Here is a 12,455-nt window from a genome sequence, read left to right on the forward strand (position 1 = left end):
TGCGTGTGTGTGTTTGCCGCACGCGCTGTTCCGGTTTGTGTGTGAAAACACCGGCTCTGAAGTTTGTTTAAAAAAAAAAAAAATTCTGCTGTATTTATTGTTTGGTGTATGTTACTAAACTCATCAGCGATTCCGAAATTACAAATCGCTACAAAGCTACGAACAGTTTTGCTGCGGATGGGTGCAGGACCTGCACATTATGACCGTATCAAACGGCAACTCCATCGTTCTTGCAAAGGTAGGCTATGTGTGTTTACTATTTTCATTGCCATGAACCTGAACGCACCCCAAGTCTTGGATGACAAATAAACAGCAGAGTAGACTCGCTAAGGCTGGTAGTTTCTTCAATTTATTCAATGTAAGTAACCCACCGCTATTGACCATCAGTAACGGTAACGGCGGAAAAAATAGTTTACCCCGTTACTGAAAAAAATAACGTCGTTATGTAACGGCATTTTTTATAACGGCGTTATTCCCAACACTGTTCAAGGGTGATCATACAGGAATTTTTATTTCCAAAAAGAGGACACAAATAACAGACATAAATAATCCCAGTTTTGTTTTATATTCAAAGTTTATATGGATTGATAGCATGCATGCACAGTCCGTGCATGACACACACATGTACGGACAGTTTGCCTCTACTCTCGGCCGTGTAAGCAATATTGAAATTTTGCTCATTTGGAGCAGAGAGAAAACCAAGCATTCTCAGGCTTATCCTCAACGCATTTTATTTTTTTATGATTGTTGTTAAGCCCGTCCCTTCACCAAAAGCCGTGGTCAAGCTCGGCACTAATGCTAATACACAGCTGCACAGCTATCCTAGCGCCCTGTCTCTCTCGCTCTTTGCTGACATAATTGCTGCATGAATTCAGATTTGGGGGACTTGACAGTTCAGACCGCATCCACATTCTGGAAAAATGTGGCCCAGATCGGATTTTAACCACATACGAAAGTGACCTAGAAAGGATTTGAAATGGTCAACTTTTATGCGACTTTTCAGACCGTCAAGTTAACGCCTCACTCAAGTTGGAAAAACATGAAAAAATCGGATTCGTGCATTAAGACCTGCAGTATGAACCTAGCCTTAGTCAGCCCGAGTTAGCAGACATCCCTCCAAAGGAAACCATAACTACAATGTGGCATGTGTCAAAAATTAGTTTGACACTGCTGATGTAGATCGCATTATAAGGCACAGTAGTAGTAGTAGTAGTAGTAGTAGTAGTGTTTGCTTGATACATCCACCAGATCAGAGGTGGGCAAACCGGTCCTCAAGGGCCGCAGTGGATCCTGGTCTTTGTTACAACTGATCCAGCACAAGCAGTTTAACCAATGAGAGGTCCGGGAAAACGTGAAACACCTGACTGCATTCAACTGATTGCACTTGTAAGACACCAGATTGGTGAAAAGGTGCCCTCTTGATGGGTTGCAACAAAAACCTGCACCCACTGCGGCCCTCTGTGAAACAATTTGCCCACCCCTGCACTAGATGGTGCTGCGCTAAAGGGAATGTCATGCCATGATTAACCAATATCGATCCATATTTGGGCGCATCGGATTATAAGTCACACTGTCTGCTTTTGAGAAAATTGAAGGCTTTTAGGTGCTCCTCATAGTGCAGAAAATACGGTACTAGAAAATGATACCCAATGATCTGAAAACAAGAGTGGGTCTTAATCCTATTCCTAAGTATGAAATGGATCCGATTAAAGTAACATTCCCATGACAAAAATTAAGAAACAGACCTTCATCTTGTCTTTTTTAAGAGAATGCGATTGCAACAAGCTGGTGGTGACCTCAGCATCGTTGGGCATTTCTGTCTCTGCAAGCTCAGTGCCAAAGGCCTGCAGAGTGTGAGCTGTTGTCTTCACCATGAGAGCGAATGCTTCGATTGCCTGCATTGGAAACGCAGAAATATGAATACAATTGGTGCCACAAAAAGGTAGATTGTGTTTCATAAAAGATGTCATTCTGAGTATGTGGGTGTGTGTGTGTGTGTGTGTGGGGGGGGGGGGGGGGGGGGTTCATACAGTGCGGTGTGAAATCCAGCTTTCATTGCAGTACTCGTGAGTGCCTCCCAATTCTGTGGTGAGTTGTCCTGGGTCAATATAGGCATGGAGCTCAGTCACCGAACTCAGCATGACCACCTGCAAAGGCACGTAGCAGATTGGAACAATTGTGGGAGTCAACAGGAAAAATGACCCAATTACAGGGATAAAAGCCACACCTTCATTTTGAATTCATCCTTGTTGAACTTGAATAGGAAGTCTGACAGTGCCCGCTGGAGAAAAGTAGTGGGACGCAATACCAGAACCAAGTTTACATTCGCTGGGAAGGAGCCCTGGAAAGCAACAAAATGTAAAAAATATGGCCTAAAAATGCCCTAAAAATAAAAACAACTTATTTTGCGTAAATTACTTAAATGATTATGTCATTAATTTATTATTTCCTTCAACCTGTATGAAGTAATTGCTTTTTGTCAGATAAACACATTTGCGTTTTGTCAGATGAGTACAATATCAAGGTAATCCCACTTTATCATCATGTTTATTAATTTTGATAAAACCCAAATGTCAGCAATGCAGGAATGTAAAAACACTGCAGAACAATTTGGGGATAAAAAATCTTGCGTTGTTAGATATTTTTTTTTATGAATAAAACTAAAATTGCAGTCCGGTTGTTTTCTCTTGCCCACCACTCACTATGTTGGTAGTACTTGCATACAATAGTGCCGTACGATATGCATAAACGATATATAACTTTATATATAACTATATAACTATATATAACTATCGACATTTCACGTTTTCTGTCATTATCGCCATAAACAGACCTGTTCCTGCAATGCACCTTTTGCCATTTTGTTAATCATTTTTTAAATTTACTGTATTACTAATGATTTTATTCTTATGATTCAACTTAATACACAAGAGTCATAAAACCCAAACAGCTAGTCACAAATATTAGTAATGATTAGCTATCTTTACATTTGAGAAAAATATGTGCTGTATCTGTATGTTTCTACTGTGCTGCTTCTGTTTACAGTAGATAGTTTTAGGCTGCATCACTACTTGATACTTTAACCATTTGTGACATGTAAGTTTAATGTCAATTCAAAAATAAAGTGAGTGGCAGGAAAGCTGTCATAATTGCTGTCTAATTTTTCACCAAATAATCAAAAATGTATTATATTGTGACATATCGATAAAGTGATATAAAATGGCCCTTATGGTGATTTTTTTCACACAGCACTAGAACACAATTAAAAAAACAGTAGCATTTTACAGTATTCGTAAAAATAGTCAAAGTTTGTAGTCATAACTCCAAAATGTTTCTACTTAAAAAAGAAAGGACACCTTGAATATTATGATATTGACCACCTCATTGTAGAAAGCAGCGCTCCAAATGTGGCACCATAGCAGCACATGTGAGGAGCCTACAACTGAGTCACAAAAATGACATGCAAACTGAACACACGCATTCATCCTAGTCATGACCTGCATGAAGTTGCCATGGAAACCAATCTCCTTGGAAAAGGCACAGGCTGCAATGCAGTCACAGAGTAAGAGATGATGGAGAGCGAACCACCAGGCACACGCGAACAAAAAAATTTGTGCAGATCAGCTGAGCGTTACAATAACACTGATACACAACTCAACGCTGTAGTGGCAAGAGGAACTAATTAAATTTAATTTATTCTGAGTGGTCTTGTTGCATTAACATGACAATGCACATGCTTACCCACTACATGCTAATTAAGACACACATACATACACACACTATCATGATATTTACACCCAAGACACACCATCAGACGACAAGATCAAATGATTTCATGAATAAGTGATAAGTATTTAAATATTCTCTGCAGACCCATCTGATTTATATACACTCAGTCCTGTCTTTCAAACAATGTCGGTCTCCCGAGAGCAGCATAGCCACGTGCTAATCCACAAGCTCTAGCCTCTTTTGCGACAAAGGGATTTTAATGCCAGAGCATTGTAAGCTACAATATCAAAAATAGACTTTATGGACAAAATAGGACATATAGTTGCACCTTTATATTCTTTTCTAATGAGGCATTGAATTCAATTTCTTAATCCCCCTTGATTAGTAACTCTACTGTATATCCAAACAACACCTTTTGGACAATCTCTCGATTTCAACTAACAGTGAAGACCTACTGTACACAATGTGAACTATACAATTAAAAAATTCAAACGGCTAATAATATTGGAATTCAGACAATTCTCATGCTTTCAGGTATAAAATAATCACTCCAATGGGTTTGAAATAAAACGACGTGTTCATATTTCTGAGCTTTCTCTCAAACACGTTACTGTTTGTAAATGTGGGAAGCTAAAGAAAAAAAGCGTTTCTATTTATTAGTTTTTGTTCAGCCGATGTCAAGCTAAAGAAAAAAAGCGTTTCTATTAATTAGTTTTTGTTCCGCCGATATCAGATAAGGCCATAGAGTATGTTTGTTTTGCTGTCAAATAGAGTTCCGACTAACAGCAAGGGTGACAGTGGGCCAGAACGGTCTGGTACGCCATACTGGTAAAAGATTTAAGGACCGGAACGATCCGGTATGGCGCTTCGGTCCAGAAAATAGGACGGCAACTGTCAAAACCCCATGTTAAATAACCGGCCAGGCTGCCACACATACTATACATTACCAAGACAAAAAAAAATCTACTAACGGCAGATTTACATACGCAAGTGTTATAAAGTAAGGGTGTAACGGTACATGTATTTGTATTGAACCGTTTCGGTACGTGGTGCTCGGTTCGGAACGATGAGTCGATTGGGTTACAGTTTCTTTGTGTAGATTATATTTACTCCGTCTTCTCTACTATAATGAGGACCAACACGGTAGGACAGTATAACCTAGAAACGTCAACAGCGCGACAATGTGGCCGCTGCGAGAACGCAGTGAAACGCGGGCGTTAAAGTCAATCAGCCAATGCACACAAGTTGCAGTGCGGCCACGTGTTATACGCGTCCCGGAAGCGGCTCAACACGACGCACACGAAAAGATTTGACGCGACCCTCCTGCCTCAATACGACTACTGGTAGCTAGGATCGGGCAGACCGGAAGTCACTCGTATAAAAATACAGTGGATCCGGTCGATTTTCAAACTAATATGCAATTGTAACCCACTTTTTGAGTCCATCAGATCTCTTGAGCGGTAGATCGGGACACAGTTGCCTTGTCTTTGTTGATTTACTGCTGTCTTCGCTGCTATAATAATAACCAACACGGCCCCGTGTTCAATACTAAACCCTCCTACCACAACAAGACAAGTAGGAACTAATATTCACATAGGAACTAAAGTTATACAACAAATAATATACAATATAAATGAATACTAATTCACATTTGTAAAATATAAACACATAATAAAATAAATAATAGCCCATTTAAATAAAATAAATTGAAATGAGCTAAAACACCTGCAATTAAATAATAAGAATAACACACAGATCCTGCTTATACAATTAAATTTATTAATTTCTGTGTGGGGCTTTAACTTAAGAAAATCCACCAATAAAGCTTTTGAAAACCGTTCATAAGAAAAAAAAAAAGATTCATTGAGGCATTTCATTTGTAAAATAGATGTTAAAATCTTTGTCATTGGGATTGCTTTTCTCTTTAGCAACGGACTGACCAATATCCGGGGTCTGAAAGGCAAATTGTTGTTGGATTATCTTTAAATATCCACTACTTTTTGATTTGATTTTCGATTTGTATAGGGTAATGTTCCTATAGTGAAAAGCACAAAGGTGTGTAATAAACAACTAGCACATTTATATTTTGAATTTTATTTTCTTACTGTACCGAAAATGAACCGAACCGTGACCTCAAAACCAAGGTACGTACCGAACAGAGATTTTTGTGTACCGTTACACCCCTATTAAAAAATCTAATTGAGTGCTTCTGAATTGTACCAGTGTGCTTGTGTAGCGAAATCTGTTTTCATCAGTATTTATTATGTACAGCAAGTTTAATGCAGTAACCTAATGCATGTGTAACCCTTGTATTGTGTTAGAAATCTGCCCATATTTTTGCTTGTAGATCAAATTTGATCTGTGAAAAGCGGCATGGAAAACGAATGAATGAATTTAAATCATCCTGAAAATACGAAACCTTTAAAGTATATTATTTGCAGGTTAAGATTGGCCCTTTTTCAAGTTTGAACATGTAAAAAGCAGTTTTCTTTGAATTTCGGTGGTTTTAGGCATGCAAATTTATTATTTAAAAATCATACACCGTGATTTTCTGTTTTTTTTTTGTATTAGATTCCGTCCCTCACAGTTGAAGAGAACTTATGATACAAATTACAGACCTCTACATGCTTTGCAAGTGGGAAAACCAGCAAAATCGGCAGTGTATCAAATACTTGTTCTCCCCTCTGTACCTCCAAAGTTACTGAGTGTTTTTGCCGTCAGTTTTGTCTTAAAAACCTAAATGAATGCTCAGTTGGATTCAAGTCAGGTGAAACTCTTGATCACTGCACAACAACTCACCTCTTTGCCCTAAAATTTAAAAACACTCTTTGGCCCCTTTCTCAGTATTCTTCTGGTCATCATCCAGCTGCAATGTAGCATTGTCCAATAAATTTGTCTGGATATGAAAAGAGCTCCCGCGACCAAACCTCTACCTCCGCCCCACCTCCACTAAAGAAAGCATTATATTTTTTTCACAAATGTCATCAGCTTTTGCCATCAAGCTAAAAAGTTAGCTAGGGTCCATCTTGTTTCCACTGATCATCTTTAAGATGCTTCATCACCTAAACTGGAATCCAATTGTGGTAAATGCAGTTACATGAATAGGAATTGGAAGTGCACATATGTCTAAATATTGTCCCTCAGTAGCGTACCGCACGAATGGTATTTTTAGACCGTACGTCACCATCTTAACCCGAAGTGGGTCAACATAGACACGCCCTCAAATACAACTCATGTTATTACTCCTTTTTTCTGCTGGTAATCTTTCGAAAAAGAATTTACCGCAGAAACACTGCTGCGATGGAACTTGTAGAAACGACTCTAGACTATACGACATATGAAAGATGTTTTCTTCATACTTTTCCCGGAGCCAAAAACTCGGAGGAAAAAATGTGAAGAATGGATCAACTTGTGTGGAGATCAAAAGACAAGTTTTAGGCCAGCAAGGTGAAGCTATTCACCTTCATACGCAGTAAACATTTTGTTGGGGGCCATGGTCCTACAGAGGACGAAGAGGTAAGCCATTTTCATATTTTTAACTTATTTTTTTGCGTGGCGTTTTGCTGTGCTGCTTTTGTCTGACAATGAATGGCCCGAACAAATTTACAATGGCACTGTTGTTACCTTTTCTGTTGTAAAAAACAACTTTATTAAGGGTGAAGTGTAATTAAATTATAAAATTAAGATGTTATTAATGAAAAAATTAAAAGTGTTCGTTGGCTGTCACTGAGTAGCATTTACGATCGCTACACAAAAATAGCAATGTAAATTACCCATAAGAACAGTCAGAGTTGTAAGACAACCAGAGGATATGATATATAAGAAAGACAGGGCATATGGTGGTAAAAGATAGATTGTTGAAACAGGAGAACGTCATTGTGAGCGGCGTAAGGCAATGCACACATGAAAAAGGTGTCGATAAAAAAGCTACCTCTGGATCAGGTCGGCTCTTTTTCCCTGTCTTTTTCAGCCCTCGACACTCAAGCCATCTCTTTAACTGAACATTTGTTTGTTCTTCCACATCTTTGGATATGGCGCCAGGGACATAATTTTCGGACAGAATTGGTAAATTTAGCTCTGTAAACATCTCGTTCGTACACTCTTTCCATGCATTTACTATTAGAGACAAACGGGAGGTTGACCCGCCTAGCAACGATTGCTAACCTCATGAATATTAATGAGCAAAAGTGACGTGTTGCTTGCAGTACGCCATTGGCAATGCATGTCACAGCTTAAACCAAAAATGAGGTAATTTAAAGTGTGTGTAAACCACTGAGACTGGATTGTCTCAACTATATGCACAGATATGGAAAGTGGAACACTAAAATTTGAAATTCTGCTGCTTTGAATGTTCCGACCAGCACAATCTTGCGTGAATGGAAGACATTTGGGATCACTGGGATTCTACTCGAGCTGGCATGAAGACTGGCCTTAGTCAGGAAGGCGGCCCAGAAACATTCATGCTACCAGAGCGCCACTGCTATGCGGAGGAAAGATGTTAAGCATCTCTGATGATATCCTCCAATCAGGTCTGTATTGTGTAGTAGCCAGATGAATGACACATTTGAGTAACAGGCACATTAGACACTCCCTGGACTTTGCCAAAAGGCACCTGACAAAGTCGATACAAAAATTGAGCTCTTCGGCATTAATGCCAAATGTTATTTAATAGATGGTGGAACCCAGGCCACTCTCATCACCTGGCCAGTACTGTACTTGCCTGGCACGGCCAGACTGTTCTTCCGGTATTTTTTAAACACCAGGAGAACAGTCTGGGATCTAGCTCCTCATTGGCCTCTCGAACCCAAACAAAAGTAACCGTGCAATCAGATTCGTTTATTTGCGTGACATGTTTTTAACGGGCAACGTCACTCTTGCACGTCAGAAGTTATCTCCACAACAACACAGATGGTGAACGGGAGAGCCGAGAATATGTTCCAATCCGCGGTAAAATCAGTTTTAAAATTAATTTAAATGACCAAAAACACATCAAATCACTAAAACCAACAGTTTGTCTCGCACTAGCCATGTTGAATAAACTTCTCTGTTCTCCGCTCTCCTCGTATGTATATTTCCTCGCGCTAGAGTTTCTTGTCGCTTTACCAACGTCACGTCCGCCCGTCTCTGATTGGTCCACTCTGCTGTCTGTTTGCTGTGACTTGCTCCGCCCTGGAAATTTGATACGCGGAACGGTCACCAGACTATCGTTGGAATAGCAGTGAGTCTGGAGTTCCAGGCAAGGCCAGCACCATCCATATAGTGGATGTGAGACTATCATGCTACAGGAATGTTTTTCAGTTGCAACTTGCAAGGCCTAAGAAATACTGCAACAATGTACAGAAAGACCCAGAATAACAACCTGCTTAGTCCTCCTGACATTAGCAGAATGTAAAGTTGGATTGTGGGGTGAAACAAATTGATTACATTTTGTAATATGTCGGTAACTCAGCGCTGTGAATGCTTTCCCAATGCACTGCAGTTGGAACACACTCTAGCCTGTGTGCACCTCACTAAGTTTCACCCTGCAGCGTTCTCCAGCACGCCTGAGCGACTCCGTGTCTATTAACCGCCACTGCATACACAGAATGCAAGGACAATGTCCTCTATTAAGATTTGAGCATTAATTGCAACATTTTCCTTGTAGTTCATTCTCATTTACAGTATTTGGACTACAAACTGTCTGCTTCTGACACAGTCAATATGGAAGGAGGCACAAACATTTGCGCTTATTGCTCATTACTATATACAGTATACTCCAGCAGAATGACAGCATGTGACCTTGAACAACCTTGAGGAGGTGAACGTCTCATGGGACCGTAAGCGACCTTCACAAGGCAATAGGCACACTGTTATTGCCTAGTGAGCGAGACGGGCAGATAAAACACATTCACAGACGTCAGTACACTTTTAGCTAACTGGTTGAATCTTACAAAAAAAATAACCAATTGAATATTTTATACACAATTAACGTAATGGACCAGTAATCATCCCCATGTGTGCTTAGAGTACGGTGCACGGGGGAGATGGGCCTGATGAGCTGCGTGTCCAATTAGCATATATTAGCATACATATGCATACACCTTACAAGCTCAACAGTGTTCCACAGGATAAACATATTGATACCAGATGTACAGTATGTGCAGTGCTAAGGATCCCCCATGAGCTATAGATGCTTTATTGTGGTTAATGGATAAATTTTCCCTGTGGTTCTCCATTCTACTCTCCACTGATGGTTGGACACGTATAGACAGAGTCTAGGTTCAGACACACCAAACACACGTTTCCATTAAGTGTCTTACTGCGATTCGGAGCAGGGTCGCCCTGACAGCGGCCCATCGGTCCTGTCGCCTGTCGATGACCAGAATGAATCCGACTCCTGAAGAGGCAATGCTAAAAGAGAGAAAATGCACACTGATTATTATTTACTCATCAATCTGTGCACAACATTTGGCTATCGTTTCACAGATATTATAAATATGGCTATTAGTTTTTGGGTAAAACTGTGTGTTGGAAGTGAAATGCTTGAACAGTAGAGGTTTTAATAACTTGATGCCAAGCAATATTTTTTTTTTCCAATCAGCAGTTCTGCAGTGATTGAGACCCACATAATCACCATGACAACCACGGCTCTGCCGTTCTGTGTATGTAATAATCTTGCCAACATTATGCCGTATGCAGAAATCTCATCAAGATAATGTAGGTGTCTGGGTATGTGTGTGCATGTGTGTGTAGAATTCAAGCCAACCGGTCTGTCAGAATATATTCGCATTTCTGCTCTAATCACAGCCTAAAGATGAAAGACGTCACAACACACAATGTGGACAGAAAACATAAATAGGTTTTCAGTCCTTGTTGGGAGCCTAACAATGTTGAAATGAGCACAAGCAAGCACGTTAGCAAAATGCTACCTTGCAACTGTAGCAGCAGCAGCAACAGCAAATCGTCAATCCATCTCAAAAAAACAACAAATATTCAAACCATCTAGAGTGAATATATGAATCCATGTAATTCCAGTCCTATAAACGCCACATATATCTTCAGTTTTCCAACGTTATCATCCATATATGTTATATTCCTTAATATTTCGTGATTCCATTTTGTCCAGCATCGTTGATCATCTGTTTGCGAGCTGCAGATGAAGAGAGGGGACTGTTCTCATCCTTAAAGAGCATCCTCCCCTCCTCCAACTCCTCCTCCACTGGCAGCATCTCACGCTCAGCCAATTAGAGAAAAGCTCTGCATCCTACTGTTCTTTCACAGCCAATCAGAGCTCTGGAGTGCTGCCAGATTGTCAGTTGGGTGCAAGGGGCCAGCGGGAAAAAGGGAGGGGGACTCAAAAAAGGGTGCGGGATATGAAAAGCGATAGCCGCAAGAAAAAAAAACGGTGCACAGAAAGGCCGCCATGACACACACACCACTATACAGTATGAGTTTATACTGCCCATGCAAATTAATGAGTTGATCCAAATCTACGCATACAGTAAAAAAACATTGTTTTATCTTTTTTTTTTTTTTCAAAAATTCTGATTCTAGAAGTAAGGTCTATTTTTAAACAATCAATGATGTCATCCCTAAGGCAGCCCTGTAGTTCTGTACTGTCATCTGTTGGCGACAAGCAGTACTACCGACAAACACAACTAACCTGGGCACAGCAGTGAGGTAGTTAAGCACATGTTGGATTTCGTCCTCTTCCAGTTCATTGAAATCCGGGAATTCTGGGAAGATGATGATGGGGCTGCCATCAGTACCTCGGCCCCCTGTAGTAAAAGAGGTGAAATTAGCAAAAGTTGCATTTGGTCAATGCTGATGTTTGCTTTTTATCCACGCGTACAGTATGAATAAAGTTGGTCAAAAAAGAGGCGTAAAGTGTATTCCTCTTTTCCTGGTGGGTCAAGTTGCAATGCAGATAGATAATCACAGTAATGAATTATTCACGTAGCGTCACGAAGCAGTCGTCATTGTCATGGCAACCCAATGCACATTCTCAGTGTGTGGTTCTTGTGAATGTCTTGTGTGCAAAAGTTTGAATTGTTGTCCTAAAAAAAGAGTTTTGTCTGTATGCCACAACATGAATGTAAAAAAGAGCAAACAAAACAAACCAACCTGGGAGGATAGCAAACTGCTTCTGGAGTTCAGTGCCAATTTGTGCTGCACACAGAGGAAGATCTTCTGTCTGCAAAATTTCATCTGAGAAGAGAAATTTAAACATTTGTTTTTAATCACTCAATGGCTTTAGCACGTCAGTCATTAAATGTGTCACTAATGATGGGAGTAATTAACGTTATGAATAACTACAACTATTTAACTACAATCACTACTGTATTGGCCCGAATATAAGACTGTGTTTTTTGCATAGAAATAAGACTGAAAAAGTAGGAGCCGTCTTATATTTGCGGTCTAGACGTTATACCCATTCACGATGCTAGATGGCGCCAGATATCATTGAAGCGATGTTCTGTCATGACAGATCTCAGCTACTCTGAAGTTTAACCAGTTTGCATTATTTTATTGCAATGTTTTTCCTTATTCAGATTTGTTTGAAGACTACAGTTAGTTAGATTTCACTTTGATGGTTAATGCAGTTATTGCAATTTTGTTGTTTTATCACAATAGATTGGTTTATTTACATTTCAAAAACCAGAAGCCATTCATTTACGAATGTGATTGCACTTTAGTTTACATATTTAAATGTTCAGATATTAAGATTTGAATGAGGCAAAATAACA

At 39.8% G+C, this 12,455-nt stretch overlaps 1 protein-coding gene across 5 annotated transcripts in view; it reads right to left on the bottom strand.

Annotated features, from left to right (window-relative positions):
* The window catches only part of LOC130931174 (guanine nucleotide exchange factor DBS), a 55,776-nt gene that overhangs the window by 21,139 nt on the left and 22,182 nt on the right, over window positions 1-12,455 (bottom strand). For 4 of the 5 annotated variants that reach the window (XM_057859763.1, XM_057859759.1, XM_057859742.1 and 1 more), the window contains exons 2-7: window positions 11,833-11,916; window positions 11,372-11,486; window positions 10,029-10,119; window positions 2,228-2,341; window positions 2,031-2,147; window positions 1,746-1,895 (exon numbers count right to left, since the gene is read on the bottom strand). In XM_057859763.1, the coding sequence (XP_057715746.1) occupies window positions 1,746-1,895; window positions 2,031-2,147; window positions 2,228-2,341; window positions 10,029-10,119; window positions 11,372-11,486; window positions 11,833-11,916 (671 nt within the window). Of the gene's footprint in view, window positions 1-1,745; window positions 1,896-2,030; window positions 2,148-2,227; window positions 2,342-10,028; window positions 10,120-10,637; window positions 10,871-11,371; window positions 11,487-11,832; window positions 11,917-12,455 lie in introns of those variants that run through there. The other variant, XM_057859771.1, reaches the window with a different exon arrangement.

This window comes from Corythoichthys intestinalis, chromosome 2 (genome assembly GCF_030265065.1).
Source record: "Corythoichthys intestinalis isolate RoL2023-P3 chromosome 2, ASM3026506v1, whole genome shotgun sequence".
Taxonomy (NCBI): domain Eukaryota; kingdom Metazoa; phylum Chordata; class Actinopteri; order Syngnathiformes; family Syngnathidae; genus Corythoichthys; species Corythoichthys intestinalis.